This window comes from Lupinus angustifolius, chromosome LG02 (genome assembly GCF_001865875.1).
Source record: "Lupinus angustifolius cultivar Tanjil chromosome LG02, LupAngTanjil_v1.0, whole genome shotgun sequence".
Lineage (NCBI taxonomy): Eukaryota > Viridiplantae > Streptophyta > Magnoliopsida > Fabales > Fabaceae > Lupinus > Lupinus angustifolius.
Window position 1 is genome coordinate 2,088,285 of NC_032010.1, and position 26,578 is coordinate 2,114,862.

The 26,578-nt window shown below is 32.1% G+C and overlaps 5 protein-coding genes across 7 annotated transcripts; 1 reads left to right on the forward strand and 4 right to left on the reverse strand.

The window, feature by feature from the left end:
* Positions 2–2,560, reverse strand: LOC109332021 (pectinesterase-like). 2 transcript variants are annotated; one of them, XM_019566873.1, is made up of 3 exons: positions 2,321–2,560; positions 1,067–2,073; positions 2–734 (listed from the first exon to the last, which is right to left on the reverse strand). In XM_019566873.1, the coding sequence occupies exons 2-3, from the start codon at positions 2,070–2,072 to the stop codon at positions 31–33; spliced, it is 1,710 nt and encodes a 569-aa protein (XP_019422418.1). In that variant the 5' UTR covers position 2,073; positions 2,321–2,560; the 3' UTR covers positions 2–30. The 2 variants fall into 2 exon arrangements, with proteins under 2 accessions (XP_019422418.1, XP_019422410.1); XM_019566865.1 differs by having other exon boundaries at positions 1,067–2,560.
* LOC109332036 lies at positions 3,145–6,272 on the reverse strand. Its single transcript, XM_019566884.1, has 3 exons — positions 5,920–6,272; positions 3,822–5,238; positions 3,145–3,739 (listed from the first exon to the last, which is right to left on the reverse strand). The coding sequence occupies exons 1-3, from the start codon at positions 6,185–6,187 to the stop codon at positions 3,553–3,555; spliced, it is 1,872 nt and encodes a 623-aa protein (XP_019422429.1). The 5' UTR covers positions 6,188–6,272; the 3' UTR covers positions 3,145–3,552.
* Positions 10,442–14,113, forward strand: LOC109332043 (coiled-coil domain-containing protein 102A-like). The gene is made up of 5 exons (XM_019566896.1): positions 10,442–10,659; positions 11,344–11,451; positions 12,763–13,224; positions 13,345–13,446; positions 13,741–14,113. The coding sequence occupies exons 1-5, from the start codon at positions 10,477–10,479 to the stop codon at positions 13,909–13,911; spliced, it is 1,026 nt and encodes a 341-aa protein (XP_019422441.1). The 5' UTR covers positions 10,442–10,476; the 3' UTR covers positions 13,912–14,113.
* On the reverse strand, positions 14,245–16,637 carry LOC109332056 (nuclear pore complex protein DDB_G0274915-like). The gene is made up of 4 exons (XM_019566898.1): positions 16,500–16,637; positions 15,587–16,327; positions 14,729–14,801; positions 14,245–14,616 (listed from the first exon to the last, which is right to left on the reverse strand). Exons 1-4 carry the CDS (start codon positions 16,558–16,560, stop codon positions 14,478–14,480), a joined length of 1,014 nt encoding a protein of 337 aa, XP_019422443.1. The 5' UTR covers positions 16,561–16,637; the 3' UTR covers positions 14,245–14,477.
* Positions 19,258–25,487, reverse strand: LOC109332072 (GDSL esterase/lipase At1g09390-like). 2 transcript variants are annotated; one of them, XM_019566904.1, is made up of 6 exons: positions 25,195–25,487; positions 24,212–24,400; positions 23,400–23,560; positions 22,670–22,702; positions 20,394–20,625; positions 19,258–19,699 (listed from the first exon to the last, which is right to left on the reverse strand). In XM_019566904.1, the coding sequence occupies exons 1-6, from the start codon at positions 25,439–25,441 to the stop codon at positions 19,467–19,469; spliced, it is 1,095 nt and encodes a 364-aa protein (XP_019422449.1). In that variant the 5' UTR covers positions 25,442–25,487; the 3' UTR covers positions 19,258–19,466. The 2 variants fall into 2 exon arrangements, with proteins under 2 accessions (XP_019422449.1, XP_019422444.1); XM_019566899.1 differs by lacking the exons at positions 19,258–19,699; positions 20,394–20,625 and adding an exon at positions 21,302–21,743 and having other exon boundaries at positions 22,438–22,702; positions 25,195–25,483.

Below are 26,578 nucleotides of genomic sequence, written 5' to 3' on the forward strand. Positions count from 1 at the left end.
GAAGTGTTCGATAACATTGGTCGTGAAACTTCACCCGAACATAAAGGAAGATTGGTATGGAATGCCAATACTTTGCAACCATTGATCTGCTTGAATAAATTTAGCAGCTGTATAGTTCACCACCTTGCCTTTCTCAGAAATGTTTTGGTAGCTATTCCAACTAACCCTTAAACCAGTTTTTGCCCCAGGTCCTGTATTATTATACTCAAGGAATGTTGCTGTTTCAGTGCCATAGTTATCTCTCCATTCACACCACCCTTCTTCATTGATCACATCTCCTATATATGATTCCATAACAAGGGTTGTTGAGTATATTTTATAAGGGGTGCCCAAATAAGTTGTACCAGAAAGACTATTATTGTTTCCACCTTGTGCTATGATAGTGCAGTTTTGGAACACAAAACCAGTGTTTTCATACTTATCTAACTTATATTGAGCACTCACAACTTTTTCCTTTTGATTTGAGTCATTAGAGCTTTGAGGCTTCACAATGATTTGTGAGTTCTGGATTATAGTTGCTGAGTCTCCTTTGATAATATCAGTGTGACCATGAATCTCACAATCATGGTAGAATTGGCGTTGGGCCACTGCAAATAAGGTTCCTTCATTACCTTGTATTTTGCAGTTGAAGAATGCTGCATGATCAGAAAGGACAAGGAGTGCTGGTGCTGCTATGATTTCAGAAGGGGCAGTGAAAGTCATGTCTTTGCAAATGAACCCTTTTCCCATTACAACTGCATTTCACAAAAATAAGTTAAGATGAAATTTTAATAGGCAAATTTTTTTCATGCACCTCAATTTATCTAGTTTCTTTTTATGTGTGTATATATATGTGTGTATGTATGAATATATGTAAATATAAGCTTTGGTGTCATCCATGAACTTTAGCAGCACATGTTATGGAGTTTGTCTCTAAGTTACATTTTGTGTTATTTGTTTCTTATGGACCCAAATAAAGGAAAAGAAAAATAGAAACACTAATTAAAGGGTTATTGTGCTTACAATGAATCTGTCCTCTTATTTTTTAGGGAAAAAAAGATATTGTTAATGTAGAGAAATATCTTACCAAAAGTAGCTGCCTGAAAAGAGGTTGCAAATATCTTGGAATTGTTAATTCCACTGACAATGGTATTCATAGGGCCATCACCATACATGAGAACATGATCTAAATCCTTAGGAATCACCACCCTCTCCTCATATTTACCTTTCTTCACATAAATAATGCATGAACCAAGGCTCTTGTTTTGGCATGCATTGAGTGACTCAGTTATGGTTGAGAATTGTCCACTTCCATCTTGAGCCACAACTGCACTTGGTTGCTTAAAACCATCTTCTAACATTTTCCTCTTAATTGATGATGCTTTTATCCATGTTGGGTATCCATCATGTTTGATATTTTCCAAGTCCAAACTCATCTTCATATTGATATCTAAAGCTTCATCCTTGGGATTGATATCAGGGTTCTCATAGAAGAAATAGTTAACAAATGTCAAGGTCATCCTTGTAAGCTTAATTGTCCTTTTCAATAAATGTTGAAAAGGTTGATAGCTATTTGTTTGGAGCAATTCATCATAGCAAGTTTGCTGGTATGAAATTATAGCACTTAGACTATTGATCACATTCAAATCATCTTGTTTCATCAGGTTCATGTCCACAGAAGAATTTGACATCTTATACAATGATTCAAGTTCTTCCTTTCCCAACTCTAATATCTGCAAACAATCTTTATATGACTGTTCCTGCAAAAGGGTTAGTCCCATTTTGAAATAAAGAGGATTAGGCATGTTCAGCACCAAAAATTCATCGCGAGTCACGTTAATTGCAGCTTTCACATAATCAAAACCTGTGCCTTTTTCACCAACATGTTTTATGGCTTCTAAACATGCTTTTTCTTCATCTGTTTTTCTGCAAATTTCTGTAATGTTGGTGTTTCTGGTCCCTGTGGTCTTTGTGTTTGGTACAGGGAATGCAAAAAGACCAATGGTGATTGATGCAATCATAATCATGGAGACCCCAATGATCACTATGTTCACAAACATATCCTCTTCTTCTATTAAATCATCTTTTTCCATTCTGTCATAATCACCCATGATTATAATTCAAAATCAATGTATGACTTGTAACAAAATGTAATGCTTTGTGATACTACTATGAAAAGTTTAGGAATGATACAATTCTGAAAGGTTGGTGGAAGCAATAAAGAAATATCTACAAGAAGTGCATTTTAATGGCTATTTTTAGGGAAATGAAATATGCAGCAACAGATAATTGAACTGGAACACCTTTTGTATGATTAACCGACAAGACCATGTATAACTACCTTGACTTTTGGAACTATAAGCATATGATATATCTAAAAGACTAGAACACAACAAATTAGTGAATCATATTGTGCTGCATTGTTTTAAGTTATCCTGCATTGTTGTGCTGTGATTAGTTGAGGAAGTTCATTTAAGTTGGAGATTATTTACAATGAGATAATAACTAAAAAGTGTTGGATAATAAAACAAACTCTATTGTATATATATAATTAAGATAAGAATTCTCTAATCATCCTCATTCTCACCAATTTTCTTCAAACAGAAAAAAAAGAAGTTAAGATTTATATTTTCTTTTATTTAAGATAATATTTGCTTTTACACTATGCCAGTTGGCATTACAAGGCAAAATTTTATGAAGAAAAAATAGCTGCAATTTGCAATATTTAATAATAAGCAGCAACAATCTTCATTAAAGGAAAATCCGGGCATACTATTTTCCAAAATATGTTGCACCTTAACATTAAATTCTCCAAGGAATGGAGAAAGGATTTGCAAAGTTTCTAAATTAGAAACAGAAAAGTGATATATTTTCCTACAAAACTATCCTACAATCCATGTATTTCACTCAATCATAAATAATGATAAATAACAATTTATATTATTTTATATAAACATAAGATATTAAAATCAACTATATGTGAAAAGTGATGATGATAAGAATATAACATAATAATCCAAATACAAATAATATCTAACAACATTTCAACAATTAATAAGTTTAATATCTACGTATCCACATTGCAAGAGTTTCTCAACATATAATAAGAGTAATACTAATGTATGATATACTGACCATATAAAAATTTCATATGGTCAGTGTAAACATATTAAACTTCAATTAAATTAACTATATTAACATACTTCTCTTATAAGATAGTCCAAGGCTCCAAAAGCCCACCAAACTGCCACCAAATAAGATCCAGATAGAATAAATATATCTTCACCTTTCGGTTGTCTTACCCAGAAAAGAGGCTGTTTTGCAAGAATTAAATTGTAACACAAATTTAGCATATCACTCCAATAACTCTTACTAATCTTTTCTAAGTATCTTTCGATTGGGAGCACATCTGTCGTCTCATATAGTGTTTCACTTGTTATGATTGATTGAAAAAATATATTTAAGTAAAAATTTAGTAATTAGATATTTTTCTGACCAATCACAACCAATGACACACTTTTTGGGACGAAACATTTGCTTCCCTTTCCATTACCACAACTGTGGTGCGTGATGTTATGTGCCAGCTACGACCACTGAATCAGGGTTTGACTCAGGGAGAGAAATGTTAAGTGGTTGCCAACCAGAGTGATGATGCACAATCCATTTTTTATGGGTAACTAACATGTTCAATATCTGAAGAACATCACCCAGAGCAAGGTCCTTAAAGCACATATTCCTTATCACAATACCTGCTTCATACCTATAGAAATACAATAAACATATAAGAATCACAAAAATCAACTTTTGGGTAGTGGAAATAAACTGAATCAGAACATTCTTACTTGCACTGAGTACCCATTATTGCCAATCTTCCAGAGGATGTTGTTAAAAATTTCTGAATTTCATCCCATGTTTCTTTGGTGTGCTTCTTTGGATTACCATCTAAAGGATTTACACACTTCCATAGTTTATCATTCTTACCAATATACATTTGCAAAGCACCTAAATTCTGTTTCACCACCATTTTCTGCTCAATAGCACTCTCCAGAGCTTTCTTAACGTCGGTGTTGCTGTGTTTGGGATCTCCATAACAGATGCAATCAGTTATATTTGCCTCAGTTGGCATAATCTTCTCGTTTTTTAGTGAATTCAAGGCAAGTAAAACAACCCCTATAAGGCCTTGAACATATTCGGAAGGTTTTGGAAGCCCTGGAGATCCCCATGCACCATTACCAGGAAGGTTATTATTACCTACTGCTGTCAATGGTGTAGGTTCTGGACCATGTGGATAGCTTTGGTATAACTTTTTTGTGCTGCTACTGCTATGTACTTTATGTCTACTTTTTTGTGAAGCATTACTGTTAGGATTCTGTTTCGACTCTCCACGCCGTTGCTGAACATTTCGTGGACTATGAGCAGTATTGTGATATCCAGAAATGTTTAGATTACCAATATCTGGCACATTTGTAATTGGTCCTGCAGTGAAACTGGGACCAAGAGTCGTAGGTGGTACTGGTGAAGTTGCAAATGTATGGGAATTTAGAGAAGACGAATTACTTGGTTCAAAAGGAGGTTGCATCGGATAACTGTCTGGTCTTGGCGGCTGCGGATAAGGATTTTGTTGATTGCCCCCCTGTAGATTATCATTATTGTTCCATGACTGATCAGTATTTCCAGGAACATAATTTGTAGCAGATCCACTTAAGGGAACATTTGGATTAAAGTTGCCCGGTTGATAAGAGTTTATATTATTATGATTATCTTGAAGTCCAACTGTAGGTGGATTCATCGCCCTGGGTCCATTTGGTTGACTCTGAGTTCTCCAATTCGTTTTCCCCTGATATCTAGAATCAAATCCTCTTCCTCCATTTGGAAATTTCTGATTTCTGGTGTGAACTTCAGAATATGAATCCACCTGTTGATGCATCTGACTAGCATTAGTGACTGGAATTTGGGAGGTCTCGGAAGACGATGCAAGGTTACTATTACCAAGTTGCTGTGATACGCCATCACTTATAGGAGGTCCTCCAGCTAGAAGACTAGTCCAAAGCCATACACTCTTAGCAGCTGCGACTAGGGGCACAGATGCCTTTTGTGGTTGTGCGAGAAGAATATTATATCTCCTCAGCCGCAATTGATGGAGAGCGTTAGAGAAGTCTCGGTCACCCGAAATCAATAAATAATTAGCAGGTGCAGGATTGTCCACTGCCCAGAAAAGCATGTCGACAAGAATCTTCTTGTCACTAGCATCCTTAACACCTATTAGCAAATATGGAAAGGTCACTAAAACAAAATAATGGGATGTTTCACATTCTTTGTTGTGTGCATTACATTCAATTCAAAAATCAGTTCGCCCAAAAGGCTTGTGACACATCGATAACGTCCCGCTAGATGGACAGAGATCACATGTACCTAATGTTGTCTCATTCCCTGTCCCAGACCAATCAGATATTAAACGACTAATATAAAATTGTTAGTTTTTGTCTTTAGGGAGGGGATACACACTGCAGGATTAAGTTCAAAAAACTTCACATTTTAGCCATCAATTTTAAAAATACAATAGTTTGAATTAGTGAATAAATTTTAAACTTACTATTGTAATAAGTGGATTCCCTATTTACGTAGCAGTATTTGATTGGTTCAAGACATAAAATGTGACACCATTGGGATAGGTGATATATGATCAAAATGTCAAGAGTTCGATTAAGAAAGACAATAACACGTCCCAAGAAATATTAATTCCTTAGCGTGAGAGGATACCCTTAATACAAAAAACAACAAATGACGCAAACAAAACCCCTCATTAAACAAATAATGAAAACAATGAAGATGATTTATATTATAGTATGAGTTTATTGTTGGATCTATGTTACGAATTAGGGAATAGAAAATAAAAAAAGAAATAGAAAGAAAATAAAAAGAAAAAATGATAGCAGTTACCAGAAGGAACATGGTTAAGGGAGATGCCAGTACTAGAGAGCGCGTGTTGAACAGACGCGGGGATGCGAGTAGTGTCACCATAGGCGGAGATGGAAACGGGGCCACAATAGTTCATCCTAACAAGTGCAGAACTGATATTCTGTGCAATGGCATGATGATCGGAACCTTTAGGAACGTGACAGTTCTCTATGTCCCACCAAACTGATGTCTTCGCCGATGAGTATTGCGCCTCCGTGTTCGCCGTCGTTGGTACTCCACCTCCGCCCATTTCAGAGTACAACAACAACAAGAAGAAGAAGAAGACGAAGAAGAAGAGAGTCAACTTTCGTGAACTATGATTGTTAATTGCTACTTGGTTTTCGGAAGATAAAGCAACTTAATGATGAGGGTGGTGTGCTACTTCTTTTACTCATTTGCCCTTTCCAAATCAAAACTAACTCTATTTATTCAAAAATCAGTACCGTTAAAACATCATGGTAATTTTTTTGGCTGGATCGATTCTTTTACCGAGTTTACTTTTCATCTTAATCATTAATTTTATGAACATCTAATAATTTACTTTTCATCTTAATCATTAATTTTATGAACATCTAATAGTTTAGATCTACTCATTAATTTAAATTACTCTTGAAGTAAGTGGATCATTTCCCTACAATAATTATGTTGGATTATGAAGAGATAGAAAATGTGTATATAGATAGTATAAGAATTTATTGCACTATTATTGAATTAGTGACTATTCATTTTCAATCATAATTTACTCTTAAGTAGAAATAATAGAATTGAATGGTAGATAATGAACTCACTATATATAAATCTTTACATTATCTATATATAGATATTACAATCTTAGATAATATAAATCATGTCATCATATTTGGAAATCTGGTTGTATGGACTAATTTTCAATTGAATCATATTGGTTATACGTATTGATTTTCATTTAAGTTTAATTTCTTTTTTTAATAAAATTAATTAATTTTCACCAAAATATTGCTACAAGGATTAAACATGTAATTATTATGTTTCTTTATACTTCTAAAATATAGTTTTCCATAAAGTTAAATATTTTTCAACAATTTTTTATTAATTTTTTAATATCAATATTAAAATATATATAATTTTATAGGTATGCAATTTAATTAGTGAATTATTGACTAAACCACTAATATCAATTGAACAATTCTACCACAATAATGTTATGATAATTAGTATGATATTAATAACACTAATTAAAATTAATATACAATCAAATAAACTTTAATCTCACTACCTTATCAACAACAATAACAAAATAGCTAATATATTTTTGATAAAATTAATATCTTGATTAATTAAGATTATTGGATTATATCTATCTGCATTTATAAAACCCCAATTAATAGATAAAGCTGAAAAGGTTTTTAAATCTAACATATGGTGAGACATTGGTTTGCAATAAAATAATGTAACAATTTTTTTGGCCCACAACATTATGTCACTTCATATATCATCACATATGATTGATTACAAAAATATTTAATAATTAAAATTTTAATTTAAATATATTTTTCTGAACCAATTATAATTCATGACGGATATAATATAACAATGTAAGATAAAAGATATATTGTCATTAGAAACAGTAGAGCAGATCTGCTATCTCATAACAGTGTGTCACTCTATATACTACCACACTTGATTTATTTTAAATTAAAAATTTAATAATTATATATTTTTAGACTAATTACAAATAATAATACGATAATTTTACATGACTTGTTATGCTAAAATTGATATACAACTTTTGAGGAGGGATCCTATTCCTCCAAAAGATGACTATCACTTTGCCTCTATTCCACTAAAAATAATTTTATAATCATATTTTATTGAGGATATAAATTATAAATAATACAATAATAATATAAAAATTTCATACATGGTTTATAATACATCTTTTTCTCTAAACTACTAAATTGATCGAGCTTAGTATGAACATATCTAGAAAACAACTGAAATTAGAGTGACATTCCAAAAGAACTGGAATGAAAGTATAAATAAGTCAATAATAATATATCATTCATAAATAGGTTGAGATACTTTACATTAGAATGTGCTTCAATGGAAACTGAATACAAACTTTCATCATAATCGGCACCACCTACAGATTATATGTAGATATTTTAAATGGCTCCTATTATCATTAAGGATAGAAATCAATTGAGTCAAACTCCATTTGTTAATGTTTAACTCAAATGAAGTTTAATATAAAAAAAAATTGGGTTTAAGATCGATTCAACTAAAGATCATGAACGAAATCAAATTTATATTACTCATTAGCTTAAGTGATTATCTTTTACATAGAGAGAGAAAGAACTTTTAAATCAAATCATATTGAAATTTAAATATTATATTCATATTAATTTAAAAAGATTAGGTAGAATAATTATAATTTTTTAAATATGTATATATGTGATTATATATATATAATCGAGATTTCTCGTAATCTTAATAAGTAAAATATATTTGACTTAAATTTGATTCATTTATTTAATGAATTTAATTTTTAACTCAAATTCAAATTATTTAGTTCATAAATTTAATTTATTGAGTTAATTATGAACCAAATTTCAGATGGACTTCGAATTTCATTGTCAGCTATATTCAAATTCATAATTAATTATCTTGATTTGATAAAAAAAAAACATGTAAATAATTATGAAAGAAATTGTAAATAGATGTTCACCTAATTTCTTTTATTGTTTGGTCCTTGGAAGTTGGAAATAATTCATCTTTATTTTTATACCAAAACAAATTGAATATATGTCTGTCCACATTAAGAATTGAAGTATAAATAATAACCATAGCTAATGACCCCATTCTTAATATAAACATATAATAATTATCTATCAACGGACGTTGATTCAAGTGGTACATGTTTGATTCCCCTTAAGCAATAATTCGGGTTCGAGTCTTGTGGATGGAAAAAATGTCCGTTGGAAGAGTTAGCCCCACTTACCTGTGGATGTTCCCGGCTCGGACAGGATTGCCTCCAGTAAGAAGATACATGTGGGAAACCAAAAAATATATAATAATTATCTATTCTATGGCCTCACAAATTATATCTCAGCCTCAGCTTAATTAACGAATATACATAAGTTAACTGTAATGTAACTTTGATTTATATACACATAATACATTATTTATCAACCATTTGTATTTATTTAAATTTAAAAGCAGTGTTATTAATATTATATGCGTCACTAAATGAGTCTTTATACTAATATAACAGTTCAACTAGTGATTAACTAATTAACAAAAAGTATAATGTATAATGTACATACACCATAAATATAAAGATGTATATACAGTCAATACATTATTTACTTGGCGAAAACTTAATAAATATGTTTAGTCTTTTAGATCCGCTTCAAGACAGGATGCATAATCACCCAATCTTGAGGTAAACAGATTCTTAAGCTTATAATTTTTTAATTTAATTCTTATACATTGAAAATGATACTCAATTTTTTTACTACAATATTTAATTATCAACCATAAAGTATATTCACTAGAAAAAGCTGTTTTATTTCACTCATATATTTGTATAACATTGATTGAAGAGTTTAAATAATATCAATGACCAATGATATACTAGTAGTATATGTATATGATGATATATTATTATATCAGTTAAAATTTTGTTATTTCAAATGATTTTATATTTGATTTTTTTTATTTATAATTATTATATCGTACCTGTATGAAACTAATTCACCACTTTTACAATTTATCCTATCAATATAGTCATAACTATGTTTAAAAGATTGATAAAAATTGAATATTAATCTTGAATGACAATATAATAGTAATAATATAAAAAAATATTAATACTGAAAACTTAATAATTTAGTATTTTTCTAATTAATCACAACAAGTAAACATACTTTACCGAACAAAAAATGTACTCCCATAAACTACATATACTTATTTATAGTTCCCTGGGAGAAGCATATATGTTATATATTAAGTTTGTTATTTCATATGCATTTAGTGGGACGAGAAAAGATGAATACAGTCTGGTTTAAGATTTTATATTATCTATTATTCATTTTTAATTATTATTTATTCTTTATAAATGAAAAACAGTTTATAAATGAAAAACAGATGATAAATTGATATATTAACATATATTAAACCCTAAAGCCTGTCATTATGGGGATGGTGCATAGATTTTCGACCGGTTGGCTGATAAAGAAAAATACGAAGTTAAGTAATTAAATATTTTTCCGCGGAAAATGATATATCCTCCTATACATCATCTTATTCAACATGACATGTATCACAATAAGATAGTTTATTTATTAATGATTGGTTTATCAGTGACATATATGTCACTTTTTTTTGTGAGTAAAAGAATTATTAGAAGACTTTAATAGTAGGAGAATATAAGAATGTTTATGCTACTTATACGTATCATGTACAGTGAAGCGTGGTAGATAGGAATTGGTGTGGCTTAAATACAGAAGAGTACAAGACAAAGCCATTGGGATTGAAAATTGGTTATTACTTATTAGCATGTCAATTTCACAATCATCTTCGTTAGCAGTTAGAGATGTTGATCCATTGTTAAAGGATTTAATTGACACAAAGCTGAGCTTTAGGCGCAACGTCGCGTCATTAGCAGCACAATTTAAGGAGCTTCGTCACCGCCTTGCATCGCAGGACCAATCATATACTAAACAAATCCTCACAAGACAGGTAACAAATTTTGTGTCCTTCGGTCTGTCAGGTTTACTTTTTAAAAAAGGCGGCTCAGTCCAGGCTCCCACTTATCGGGATTCGGGGATATGGTAGATGTATAGAGGTTCACAAGCTGAACCAATATTTGAATTTACTGACCTCATGGTCATTAAGCTGCAACCTTACCGACATAGACTGATATGTCAAGGTATTATGAGTCATCCAAATCACATTGTAACTGTAATTGTGATTGTGTTGAATAGAAATGTCCTCTATTGTCAAAAGTGCAAAATGTTTTTGAAGCTTCTAAAACATTATTTAAAACCTTGTCCTAAAGCCTAAATAGAACTTAACAAGAATGGAAAATTAAAAAGTTGGTCATTTTGGTTCCTTCTAGGATTTGACTCTGTCTGTTCACCAAATTAAATATGGGTCTGCGACCGCTACAGATGCTGATATGTCAAGGTTTTTTGAGTCGCCCGAAATCGTATCACGGCTGCAATTGTGGTCCTTAAAGTATGGTGTCTTGTCTTAGTGGATACCATATCTTGTAGTAAAAAAAACATGTTATTTTTATTACTTTTTGGCCATAGTATCATTAGAACCATGATATCAATGATTTCTCCTTTTTGAGTCCTAGTGTATGTGGGTTGAGATAATTAATTGGTTTTAAATTCTAATGGAGCAATGTTTTAACTTCAGGAAGCAGAGTTAAAAGCCAAAAGCATGGAAGTAGAAATTGGTATATTGCAGAGGAAACTGGAAGAAAGAAATGAGCAAATTCAGGATTCAGGCTTTTCTGCTATGAAGGTTTGAGTTATGTTTACTATATCTTATAATATTGTATATATTTTTATGTCATTTCTCTTGATATTGCATGCTGTTCTGGCTATAAGTGCCCTTAGTTATAGCCTAGTTTGTTTGTATAAGAATTTTCCACAATTCATTGAGTATTTCTTTTGCTTATCTTTTCACAGTTTTCCTCTCTCATTAAGCAAGTAATACACTGGAATACATGACACACATCTTTTAGGATATATCTTACTTTTCCACTTTGACTTTAGTGTCTCCTATTCCCATAGGATATATTATTATGCTGTTCCTTTTTAACTTGTGTTCCTCAGCTTTGTCTATGACTCTTTGTCTGTCTGCACTAAGCACTAAATAATAGTTTATTATCACTACTGCAAAAAATAATGTTTTCTTGTATGGAATAGTTCATCATTGTTCTGCCAATTTTGAAAATCACTGATATAAATAACCTCTTTGCAACATGCATTTTAGGCTGGATATTTTTTTTGGCTTTCCTCATTAGCCTTTTGGTTTTAACTGTTTTTAAATATAGGAATTAATCAATATGTTAAAGTTAGTTCTGCTGGAGGAATACAGTATTTTAAGTCTTTAGTGGTTTGACATTTATCCCTCGTAAAAGCATTTTCACTTACGAAGCTAAGACTGCATACATCTACCTTTCCCAGACCTCATTGGGTGGGAGCCTCATACACTATGCCGTCATTTTTAGTGTCTTGACATCTACCAACAACTAAGTAAAGCCAAGGGCTAGGAGAAGTGATTCTACATAAAGAGAACATTGTCTGTATTTGCTTCATGCTTCAGGAGTTATGTGAGCTTCACACATGTCCTCACTTCTATAGAACGAGCATTTAGGTACAATGACTTCTCTAGCGATGCAGAGATTCAGGGTAACCACTTGTCAAATTTAAATGCTGAGAGTGGATGATAAAACCCTTTCTAAGATGAACATCATTATTCATATATAATAATAATTTTAATACTGGTCTAGTCCAAGTTCTTGAATTACTAAATTTATTTTTTGTAAAAACTATTATGCATTTAACCATAGATTGTACTCCTATAAGAATACATTGAGGATCTAAGTAGTTTGCAACAATGGTTTCATGTAGCTATGGAGAAGATGACTACCCCCTTATAAAATAAAATCAAAGTTATGACTGTGTCCAGGATTCTCTAATCAACATGGCATTCAGGAACAAAGTAACTCATCAAAATAAAACCATCCCTGAACAATGCCTTGGTTTGGCAATAATCGGAGTGTTAATGGCTCATGCATATTTTTATAATCTTGAATTCTTGATGCAGTATCTGAAGGAGTTGGATGATCTTAGAACACAGCTTTCGGCAGCTAGAGCAAGCGCAGATGCAAATGCTGCATCAGCTCAATCTGCGCAGCTTCAATATTTTGAACTTTTACAAGAATTAAACGAAAAGAACAAATTACTAATAGAGCATGAGGATTATGTCCTTAGTCTGGTAAAGCAACTAGAAAATATACAAAAAGATCTTCTGGCAAGGGAATCTTCACAAATGCAATTGAAAGATGGTGTTCTAAGAATTGAACACGATATTATGGAGGTTCTTGCAAAGGCTGGAGAGAACAAGGATTGTGCTTTGAGGAAAGTATTAGACGAGGTTTCTCGTAAGAATTTTGGGAAGATGGATAAGTTTCTGGTTGTTAAGGATGTAGAAATAGCAAAACTGAAGGATGATATTGAAATTATGTCTGCTCATTGGAAGCTCAAGACAAAGAGACTAGAGTCACAGGTATAGCCTCCATCTTTGTTTGCCTAATACTAATTACCCATTCATTTGTTTAGTGCTTTCTTTTCTTTTTAAGGTCCATGGCTTATGTATTTAAGGGCATTGATGTGTTTTAAAACACAGTTGGAGAAGCAGCAGCATATTGACCAGGAGCTGAAGAAGAGGGTTTTGAAGTTAGAATTTTGTCTGCAAGAAGCTCATTCTGAAACAAGGAAGCTTCAAAGGGTAAATTCAGCTCTTTCTCTTTAATATTTGTCATTTAAAATATTCAGTGATCTTATTGCTTACAGTGAATTTGGATCTATTGGTTGAGAAAGTACTATGAAGATAATTTGTATATCCTAAGCTAATAAAGCAATAATGCATTGTTATTGTTCATTAATGGCACATAAATACTCAACTTATTATTATGCTGGGTCAGTTTTTTATTAGCTTTAGTATACTCTACTTATTATGCATGCTAGTAACTAGTTACTAGTCTAAAACTCATATTTCATTTGATTGATTTGTGAACAACAGATGGGAGAGCAACAGGACAAAGCTATTAAAGAACTTAGAGATCAACTAGCAGCAACTCAACAAAGTGGAGTTGTAGATTCAGAAAAGCAAATTAGTTTCTGGGAAACCTATGGATTCAAAATCATGGTCTCCATGTCCATAGTGATCATTGTGGTGTTTTCGAAAGGATGAAACCATTCCTGTATCCAGCATTTGTTGTGCATAGAGATAACCAAAATGCCAAACCACCTTCCAAGTTTATTCAAGGAGCCTAGAGAAATGGTACAAGTCATTTTTGCTCTGTGAAAATGCATTTTTTTAGATGAGAGGATCCCAAATCATTTTTGCCTGTGTTATGTAAAACTTACATTACAACATCTGTGCTAATGAGTCAGTTTATTGCATTACTGTTACTCTTGCTAGAGTGAGAGAACTAGTATATGGGCTGAGATTTATTTTTGTATTTTTCAACACAACACAAAGGTGCATATCTTAGAGTATTGGATGGAAGAATGGGAAAATAAAGAGAGAAGGATTGTTGGAAAAAATCACTTCTAGTTTTTTGGTACATCTGAAAAATAAAGAAAGTCTAACACCTACAGTGTCATCATCATGTACTTTCCTCTTCACTTTCCTCTACTTTCTTTCTGCACCTATATTCCTATACACCTGCTTGTAATATTACAATACAACTCCAACACAGCTAGAGTATTGAGCTTCTCCTATGACTCATGGAAAACTTGTCTCTCTCTGTTGCCTCATACACTGATTTTTCCAGTGACCAATGATATCAACAGAACCATGCAGCCAATAAAAGGTTTCAAACCAGCTGAATGTGAGAAATCTGCATCAGGTGGAGGGCTCTGGGACCCAAAAACTGAAGCTGGGGCACCCGAGCTGCAAAATATGGTAAATTATACGAGATCATGATTATTATAATAGTATATCTTGAAGGCTAAAAGGTACCAAATAATACTTGCAATATTGAAAACCTTGCCATTTTACTTACCCGGATATGCCTGTTCCTGAAGATGATGTTGTGGATGATGCAGAAGATGATGTGTAAATGCAGGATCCAGAGCCTAGTCACAATTGCAAGAATTCTTTAGAGAAGTATCTTCAATTTTGTGAAACATAATGTAATAAAAGGAAAAAAATTGTTCATCCTCACACTAATTTTTCCTATCACTTCATATGCATTAACTAAGTATGACATGTTGAATTGTTGATCAACCGATACACACATGTCAATTTGTACATTATTGATTGATTGGTGTAAAAGAATGACATACAAAATTGGTGAGAAAATTAGAATCCTTAAAGAGGATACACCACTTTTTTTACATGTTCTTCTTAGGGAATAGATCCTCTAATATCAAATTTCACTTTTCTCTCATGTGAATGTGAATAATAAAGATAAACACATCTGTAAATGAAACTTTATAAATCTTCACTGGGCATACTAATAAAATTTCTGTATCTATATATCTCTTGTGCATGATCATATCAAAGGTATTAAATAACGGTTTGGTAGCAGTTTCAGAAACATCAAGAACCTTGACGTTTCAGATAGTTGCAGGCATTTGCGGCCGATGTGACCACAACCGTGCTATGATAAAGTTTCAGTTACTTCCAAAACCTTAAATATCGGCATGTGTGGTGGCTGCAGACCTAGATTTAAAACCTTTGATCATATGCTAAAAAATTAACATGAAAGAATCCATTCCTTCTTTGTAAGGTTATTTTTATTGGATCACATCTCATGCTATCTTTTGTTCTTAAACTATACTTTAAGAAGAGTGTAATGTGCAGTACAATAAGAGAGTGTGTGTCTCAAATTGGGATATTGAACCATTAAAGATCTTACTTGGATTGGTGTTAACTAAGGTTGCAGCCCCTCCAAAGTCACAGCTTGTTGGTGCTGGATTCTTCTGGTAATAGCTGTTAAAGGCAACAGAAGCATGGTTTTGTAAAGAATTTGGATTGTAACAACTCCCACCTTGCTGTATTTGTGAACAAGCTACACTGTCCATTCCACAGCAATAGTCCAATGCAGATTGAAGAGTAGTTTGTGGAACTCCAGTTTTTGCCACACACCAACCCTGCCCAGGAGTAGTATTTGGTGCATTTGTGTTTCCTAATGAAGGTGGGTTAGAACTCACAGGGTTGTTAGTAGTAGCAGCTGGTGGTGTCCCTGGAACTGTAATAGGAGCTGTGCCTGGATTAGTAACAGGTACTTGAGAATTTGCTGGGTTTGTTGGGGTTAAGGGAATTGATGGTGGTGTAGAAGGAACTGTTCCAGGCATTGAAACTGGATTTGGAGGTGAAACTGTGACAGGACTTGTGGATGGAACTGTTATGATGGCTGGTGAATCTGGAAGTGTGGTGATTGGTGTAGTTGATGTTGGGTTTGTAGGGGGAAATGTGGTAGTTGAGGTTTTTGTTGTTTCATCTAGAATTCTTCTCATATGGATTTCTCTTTTGGACAAAATGTTAGATTTTGAACAGAAAAAGCACAAAAACTGAATCTGAGATTTGAATGTGGTCAAAGTAGATGTTGAAGATGCAGTGTGTTCTCTTTCATGATCAGACAAATCTACCAGAGTACCTACAAAGAATGAAAATTTAGCATCAGAATCAAAAACTTTTCACATGAGTTTGAGATGGTTCCACTGATTTATACAAGCACAAAGTGAGAAACTGTTAACTTGTGACTTCAACTGTGAATATTCATTAGAACAAAAAAATGATTACTGAGTATAGCAGCATTAGTTACTTACCAGAACAGCAGATTATGAGAAAAGAGAAGAACAAGAGGTGCATAGAAGCTTCCTTTGCCATTTTAAAAGAGTGCTATTGGAATGTAGAATGGCCTGGTTGGAATATTAGTGTGATATACTGATATTGTGATTCATAGTGTGGCACTGCTTTTAAAAACATGGGGAAGGTGTTGATGATAAATAAAGGCATAAAGCCATATCAGAAATTTTATAAGCCCCCAACTGTTTATCCTCCACTATAAATAAAGAAAGTGAAAAAGATTATACATCGACAGTGTAATTTTTACACTCTCACTCCATTATCTACCATTTATTTTCAATTATGTTTGACTTTTCACAAAAAGTAATCAAATGAACGGTGGATGATACACTGATTGTGCATAATTCTTTACACTATCGGTATATCAATATTACACTCATAAAGAAAATATTAAATGTTTTTTTTTATATTTTCAGGACATTGAATACATTTGATTTAGAGTAAATACTCATTTTTGTCTCTCATATTTTTAGACTTTACCAGTTTTAGTTATTCAAAAAATAAAAGACTTAAAATGGTCTCCAAATTTCAAATATAGGTCAAATTAGTCTTTTTTGGAGTCAAATTAGTCTATTAAGTGTTGTAAAACATGCTAAAAATGACTAATTTGACCTACATTTAAAATTATGGGGACCATTTTAGGTCTTTTCTTTTTTGAAATATTAAACTGGTAAGAAGAAATAATTATTTTAGTCAAGAATAAATAAAGGCATAAAGCCATATCAAAAATTTTGTAAGCTCAAAAATATGATGCACTAAAATGAGTATTTTCTTTGATTTATAGAAGAAATAATTATTTTAGTCCCTCATGTTTTTCAATTTTATCAGTTTGATCACTCAAAATAGTCCCAAAATTTCTAAATGTTAGTTAAATTAGTCATTTTAACATGTTTTATAATACTTGATATATACTAATTTAACTTTAAAAGTACTAATTTAATCGATATTTAAATTTTTGAGAACTAGTTTGAGTTTTACAATTTTTAACAAACCAAATTAATAAAATTAAAAAAATATGAACAATTAAAATGAATATTTATATACTTGTGATAGAAGAAATTGCAAAATGACAATAAGAAAAACTCAAGTCCATAGAGTGAAAAATGGAAATGTGTGTGTCCAAAGAAAACGACAGACATAATGATAATACTAATGCATAAAAGAGGTTACTTTGCAACTAAGAATGATGGGGTTGGAGATGTTTTGGTCCAAATAATACTATAATAGTATCACACTGTACGAGGAACCAAACACACTTTTTGATTGAATATTTCTTTATCTTTTCCCAAATCACTTTCAAGTCTAATGTGACAGGTCCATCATGTGCATTTACAGATACTGGACACACATGCCATGTTTCTCTGTAAGGCACACACACCACCTCAACTCTTTTGCTTAATGTTAGGCAAATTTGGCTTTAGATTCAATGCACATCATATAAGAAAAGGTGGATTTGTTCACATTAAAAAAGACAATTCTAAAATGAGAGTATATTTATTGTCTTAAAAAATTGTGTTACCTTATTTGTTATTTATTATGATTTGTTCAAAATTTAATAATTAAATATTTTTCTGATCAATTATAAAATGATGATATACTCCCCTGTGATACAAGCTTAGGTAGCACTGAGTGAAGCTTGATTATTGTCAAATAAACTTATATAGGTAAAAAGTACTCTTTCACATAATCACATAGAGATTCCATACCCACACACAAAATGTTACACTTAGAATCAAGTGCTCATTTTGAAAGTAGAGTGAAAATGGCTTTGTTAAGTAAAAAGAAATGTTACCTTGCATATGATAATTGAAATTATTCATGAATCCTGAGCACATACTTATGCTAACTTTTTTGCAGTATCGAACTTATGCTTAACCCATAAACCATGAGAATAAGATAGCATGTTACAAGAAAATAAACAAACCAATACCTATAGAATGCATTTTGTAACATCAAATGTGTGAGTGTCATTCCATGTGCCATAAGTTATGATTTGTGATAAAAATACTTAAAATTAAATTTTAATTTAAATATATATTTTTCAACCAATCACAAACTCATAACACATGGAATCACGCTCAGACAACATATGTATGCGGTTACGAGAGTTACTACCATTAATGTCTTCTATAAAAAGCTCTTCAACTTTATATATTCTATAAGTAGTATTTGTGTATTTGAGATCAAAGGAGGAGGTAATGAGAGTCTTAAGGCTATTAAATAATTTACTTTACTTGGTGAGAGAATCAAAGAGCACAACAATCTTAACCTTATAGGTGTGTGTGCCCATTATTAGATTTTGATTGTTTCCTTTGGTTGTACTCTTGGGACACAATTTTATGATGTAATCCTGAAGAACCTAAAGCTTTCTCTAACCTAGTTCCAATTATTCATTTATTTGGGAACATTAAGAATACAATCATGTATCACCTCAATTATAAAAGAGCTATATTAAAAATAAATAAATCCCAAAAAATCAAAAATCAATTATTTTGCAAAATCCTTTTTTACCTTACCACCTATTAACATTTTATCTATAAATCATTGTTTTCATTTATTAATAATGATCTTGATCAGCATAGCCAAGAAAATATGTTTGAATCTTATCTAAGTTTTATTTTATTTAAATTTATCGTTCGTAAAAATTTCTGCCTATATAATAAGTTGTTTGGACTGACTAATATTTGTGTTCGATCAATCTTTATAATCCTAAATTTCTAAAAAAACATTCATCATTAGTCAAATGTTAACATAATAATACATCATACACATCCCTCTGCAACATGTGCCATTGCATGACCCTGATTTCTTCATCCTAACCAAATGACAAACTTTGTTCTTTGGTCTTTGAAGAACTACAGATTAATGAACCAACTTAGATTCACTGCATTGCATGCACACTCATAAACTTAGACAAAACATGAAAATCAGTGGTGGGTAAAGAAATCAAAAGGTAATTTTGGTATGGAATAAGCAGAGGAAAGTATCCTAGAAGCTATCAATGTATTTGCAGCCTCAGTAAGATGAGTTCCATCCCAACTCACATATTTAGATCCTTCATCACAAACCTGGTTACCAGGTTGACCACATGGCACTCTTGCATCAAAATTGTAGGGAGGCCCTCCAAACCCACAGCATACGATCAACGGATTCGAGAAACCTAAGCAATACAATAACAACAACAACCAAGGCTTAGTCTGATTAGATAGGGTCGGCAGAAACCTAAGCAATAATGCATTTAAAAACTTCACCCCAATCATGATAACGATAAGAGTTAACAATGTTTTCCAGAAGAAAGGCAGTTATAATGCAATCATAATGTGTGGATTGAAAATATAGTTACATGGTTCCATTATTTAGCTTAGTACCGTGTAACGGGTTCAGCGTACCGATATCACGTATTGGGTTACTTATAAAAGAACTCTTGTAATACTAATAGTCTAATACACAAAGTGATGAAACACAGAGAACTGATGCACACCGAAACCATACTGCAAATCATGTACTATGATTGAAAGTCAGGAAAACTTTATTCAGGTTAGCATAACAATTGAGTGAAATAACAAGATTAAACTCTCCATTCAATACTCCAAAATTATAATGTTGCCAATTATATTTTGTCACTAATTACTTGAAAAATTAAAACAATGCCACATTGGTTCTTAAAAGAATTTGAGTCACCAATTAAGTCCTTCATTCAACATTGTTTTGCATCTTTCAAGGATTTAATTGATGACAAAAATTCTCAAGGACTTAACATGCAACACTATACTTTTTGGAGGACCGAATTCCGGGATTCCTCTAATTGAATCATTGAATTAATACTTAAATGAGAAGAAGTGCTTGCTGCTTACCATATTTTGCGGCATTTGTGATAATATCATACTTAATGGCATAAATATCAACATAGACTATGGTTGCACCATTCAATTGATTTCTTAGTTTCTGAGTCAAATGTTGCAGCGCTCCATTAAATAATCTTGCAGCAGAGTTATAACTAGATAGACATCCAAATGAATCCAGATCCTTCTTTTGGGTAAGAGAAAGTATTTTGGGAAGACAACCCAAGGGTCCAGTATTGTGAACCCAAAACTTCCTGGCTCATAACACATGGAATCACGCTCAGACAACATATGTATGCGGTTACGAGAGTTACTACCATTAATGTCTTCTATAAAAAGCTCTTCAACTTTATATATTCTATAAGTAGTATTTGTGTATTTGAGATCAAAGGAGGAGGTAATGAGAGTCTTAAGGCTATTAAATAATTTACTTTACTTGGTGAGAGAATCAAAGAGCACAACAATCTTAACCTTATAGGTGTGTGTGCCCATTATTAGATTTTGATTGTTTCCTTTGGTTGTACTCTTGGGACACAATTTTATGATGTAATCCTGAAGAACCTAAAGCTTTCTCTAACCTAGTTCCAATTATTCATTTATTTGGGAACATTAAGAATACAATCATGTATCACCTCAATTATAAAAGAGCTATATTAAAAATAAATAAATCCCAAAAAATCAAAAATCAATTATTTTGCAAAATCCTTTTTTACCTTACCACCTATTAACATTTTATCTATAAATCATTGTTTTCATTTATTAATAATGATCTTGATCAGCATAGCCAAGAAAATATGTTTGAATCTTATCTAAGTTTTATTTTATTTAAATTTATCGTTCGTAAAAATTTCTGCCTATATAATAAGTTGTTTGGACTGACTAATATTTGTGTTCGATCAATCTTTATAATCCTAAATTTCTAAAAAAACATTCATCATTAGTCAAATGTTAACATAATAATACATCATACACATCCCTCTGCAACATGTGCCATTGCATGACCCTGATTTCTTCATCCTAACCAAATGACAAACTTTGTTCTTTGGTCTTTGAAGAACTACAGATTAATGAACCAACTTAGATTCACTGCATTGCATGCACACTCATAAACTTAGACAAAACATGAAAATCAGTGGTGGGTAAAGAAATCAAAAGGTAATTTTGGTATGGAATAAGCAGAGGAAAGTATCCTAGAAGCTATCAATGTATTTGCAGCCTCAGTAAGATGAGTTCCATCCCAACTCACATATTTAGATCCTTCATCACAAACCTGGTTACCAGGTTGACCACATGGCACTCTTGCATCAAAATTGTAGGGAGGCCCTCCAAACCCACAGCATACGATCAACGGATTCGAGAAACCTAAGCAATACAATAACAACAACAACCAAGGCTTAGTCTGATTAGATAGGGTCGGCAGAAACCTAAGCAATAATGCATTTAAAAACTTCACCCCAATCATGATAACGATAAGAGTTAACAATGTTTTCCAGAAGAAAGGCAGTTATAATGCAATCATAATGTGTGGATTGAAAATATAGTTACATGGTTCCATTATTTAGCTTAGTACCGTGTAACGGGTTCAGCGTACCGATATCACGTATTGGGTTACTTATAAAAGAACTCTTGTAATACTAATAGTCTAATACACAAAGTGATGAAACACAGAGAACTGATGCACACCGAAACCATACTGCAAATCATGTACTATGATTGAAAGTCAGGAAAACTTTATTCAGGTTAGCATAACAATTGAGTGAAATAACAAGATTAAACTCTCCATTCAATACTCCAAAATTATAATGTTGCCAATTATATTTTGTCACTAATTACTTGAAAAATTAAAACAATGCCACATTGGTTCTTAAAAGAATTTGAGTCACCAATTAAGTCCTTCATTCAACATTGTTTTGCATCTTTCAAGGATTTAATTGATGACAAAAATTCTCAAGGACTTAACATGCAACACTATACTTTTTGGAGGACCGAATTCCGGGATTCCTCTAATTGAATCATTGAATTAATACTTAAATGAGAAGAAGTGCTTGCTGCTTACCATATTTTGCGGCATTTGTGATAATATCATACTTAATGGCATAAATATCAACATAGACTATGGTTGCACCATTCAATTGATTTCTTAGTTTCTGAGTCAAATGTTGCAGCGCTCCATTAAATAATCTTGCAGCAGAGTTATAACTAGATAGACATCCAAATGAATCCAGATCCTTCTTTTGGGTAAGAGAAAGTATTTTGGGAAGACAACCCAAGGGTCCAGTATTGTGAACCCAAAACTTCCTGGCACCTTGATTATACAAACTCTGCATCCACATAGATGAACCAAGCATCATACTCCATTACGGATAAATAAGCCAATGAAAGAAATAATACCATGATAAGAGTTTTTGGACAAATTTGCGTGTTATTGATCTGAACCATATATTTAAGTAAGTTGCGGGATAACATGATATAAATATATATCGTAGAACACACAGTTCTACTTAGCTGAAAAAACTGCAATATCACCATTTATATAATTGGAGATGCAGTTGCAGCACCTTGAGTAACGAAAATAAATTCAAGGTATATATATACAGTAAACTTCTACTATTGTGATTGGAATCAACCTATCCCAATCAGATGTATAGAAGAAACCATGAAACTTATACATTCTCATTTTGATTTTGGGAAGAATATTCAGTAGCTATGTACACATTTCTTATCTCTTTCTTGTGTGTAATCTATGAATTCTGGTAAGAATTTCAAAGCACAAACTTCAAACACAGAAACATATGCCAGTGTAAAAATAATACTAATACAATGGAGAAAGTTAGTAGAGAAGGAAAAGTTCTATTTTATGGTCACATACGATGAGCAAGAGAATTCGGATCACTTTTATGATAAAATTAAGCCTTTTCTAGTGACACAAATCACCATTACTAACAAACAAAATCAGCCAGTTTTAGAGGTAACAAAGCAAGTTTACTCCACAATTTTAAAAACACTATACTGACTAACCTTTAGAGCATTCTCAATTTCAGTGATAACAGATGGGATCCTCTTGATGACTTGAGCGTATGACATATTTTTGGCAAATGAATCAGCAATGTCATTTTGCCCAATATCAATCAAGTAGAGTGCATTTCTGAAGCCTTCATCACTGATCAAATTTCTTGAACCTACAAGTTTGGAATCAGTTCACTCTTAAAATTCAGTTAATACATAAATAGTTTTGTTAGCATAACAAGTCCAATCTGGTGGCAATAATGTAATACCTCAAGTTGAAGCAAAATTACCATAGTCTTTGATTCTTTGACCCCAAAAAAACTAATTTTGGTTACATTAATAGGGGTCATAACTCAATGAAGTATAAATGTCAAGATAAAACTCCCTCAATAATAGGTGTATATGGTGTTCTAATTCGTTTTTGGTTTCTTATCTTCACCCCTAAGTGCCAAGGTTAACAAAAACCTTTCCTTAATTGTATTGCCACTTCAATGATCAGAAACAAATAGAGTATCTATGTCACACTAGATCATAGATACCTAGCTTACACTCAAGAGTATGATAGATTGAATCTTTATACTTAGGGTCTATTTACGAGTCTATTTTTGTAAGATACTCTCAAGCCTTTCATTTTCCTCTCCAAAAACCAACTCGCAAACAAATTCTTAGTGTCTAAAATTCGGTATCGAACATGCATAATATTCAGATTAAAAGAGTGAAGGAGCCAAATATTTAAAACAAGCCACAAAGACAGTTCAGACCAATTATTTTATCTTGTTTATTTTCCTCTAAGCTAATGCAATAAAAAGGCGAGGGAAATATACCTGCTGCTACAAGTTCAAGGGTACGAGCTTTGAAATGCAGAAACTGCATGACCTGTATATTTAAAGAGAAAGGAACATATTTGGGTAGGGTAGAGGACCCAACCACTGCAAAGTTTGCTCCATTTGTGAATGTTGTTCCAGACAATGGATCCAAGTATGGGATCAAAAAACTTATGTTCAAACTTTGGCCTGCAAATGATGGAAGAAAATTAATTTCAAGATTGAAATTTAAGCATATTTGGCTTATGCAAAATGAAACTAACATCTATGCATCCCAATTCCCTATCACTACAGTTTTCAATGGCAGTATTCTTTTACCTCCATTAATCAGTAAAAGTTAATTTTTCTATATACGGTAAAAATAACAGTCCATTGCACGAAACTCTCACTCAATGGAGTAAGATGAGAGTATGTGCACATAGTCTTACCCCCTCCATGCAGAGATGTTGTTTCCACGATTTAAAATCTCGACCTCTAGATCACAAAGAGGCAACATTACCATTTGGTCGTGACTCACCCTCCTACGCACCAAAAGTACTACTATTGTATACATTAAAATGAGATGGTGAGCCTCGGCCCAACTATAAGTCTATAACGTTGCTACTTACTAAGAGTTCACACGTTCAAATCCTGGTAACAAACTCTGCACTTTTGACTTGTGGGGTAAGACTATGTACATCTACCCTCCTCGGATTCATAAGGTGAGAACATCATGCATTGGTCCGCTATATGTTATTATCCTAGGATGCATTGTTTCAAATGACTGACTAAATCAGATGATGCAGCCATAATATTACAGTTTGAGTGTTTATAGCAACCGCAATTACAGTTTGACACCGAGAATAATGATAAACATCGGACCACATCACATTCAAAAACATTTTTTTAATCACAGAAAACTCAAGCTGTAGAGCAATGACCACAATTACAGTAACTACGACACTGGTAAAAGTGTGAATGGATAAGTTGAAGGGTTGACTTACAGAGCAGGTCAATGATAAGTCTTCCATCAGACAAACGACCAGTGGATCTGTGAAAAAAGGTGCGGCCATTGGGGAAATTAATTGGGAAACCGAGTCCGGAAGCGAGTCCACCCGTGTCCGAGTTAGAATCACCGAACACGAATAACACTGCACCCTTATTGGGATTATTCAAACCTATAGCTGAAGAAGAAGAAGAGATAGTAAATAATAATAACAATAGAAATGTAAGACTTTGAGAGTGACCCATTGGGTTATTGTCGGTGCCACTTTCCAATCAAACCTTTCTGCTTCTGCTGCTACTAGTAGTCTAGTACTAGTATAAGTATTTGCGTTTATTCTACTAAACTACATTCAATATCAACTTAGATTCATCTAATGTTAATAACGATTGAAAATGAATAATAAATAATATAACTTTCATTATTCAATATTATGTACATGTGCCGTAACAGAAAGACAATGACATTAAATTACATGTTATCATGTGATGGATGTTTACTAACTCCTCTATCAAAATTCACATTGTGAATATATATAGACTTTTATATTTTCTATATTATATATAAAAGAAAAATATTGTATAACTTTTATCATGGTATAATTTTCACTTTCTATTATACTCTTAACATTATTTAATTTTTACAAAAAAATTATATAATCCTAGGTAAATACAATTAACACATTAATTAATCATATCTCTCACGTAAAATTGAGTATTATAATAAACAAAAAAATTATAATATAAACTATATCAAATACAACAAGTGCATTCTAATTCTAAATGAAATATGTAAATACGTATTATCATGCAATGTTGATCGGTAGGCATAAAGTGTATTAATACACTAGTATTGATAACGCTAAAATAAATTATAACTATTACACATGACATAAATTTTATATTTCATCTTTATTCCTTTTAACTTCTTTCTTTAATAACTAATAAAAACTTCCAAATAATACTTTCATTTTTCATGAATAAATCATTATTCTTCCATATTTTCTCTTATTTTTATCTTCTCTCTTTCTTACCTATATAATGATTTTTATTTTCTTAAATCTATATTTTTTATTTAGCTTATATATTGTATTTCTTATATTTATATACTATATATCAGACAAAATAAAAGTGTGAGTCGATAGGTATGGAATATAAGTCGACATGTACGGAGTGCCAGAAATACAAATTAGTAAATGATATACTATCCCTCCATAAAATTTGTAATAATTGATAATATATATCCCGTTATTAATTAATAATATTACTGAAATTTGATGAATTGCATATGGGTGGGGATTAATTAGCTCTGACCCATTCTATTAAAAGCTCATGTGACTTGTCTGTTCATAAGTACCATGCATCACACATTTGTTTATTTTATTT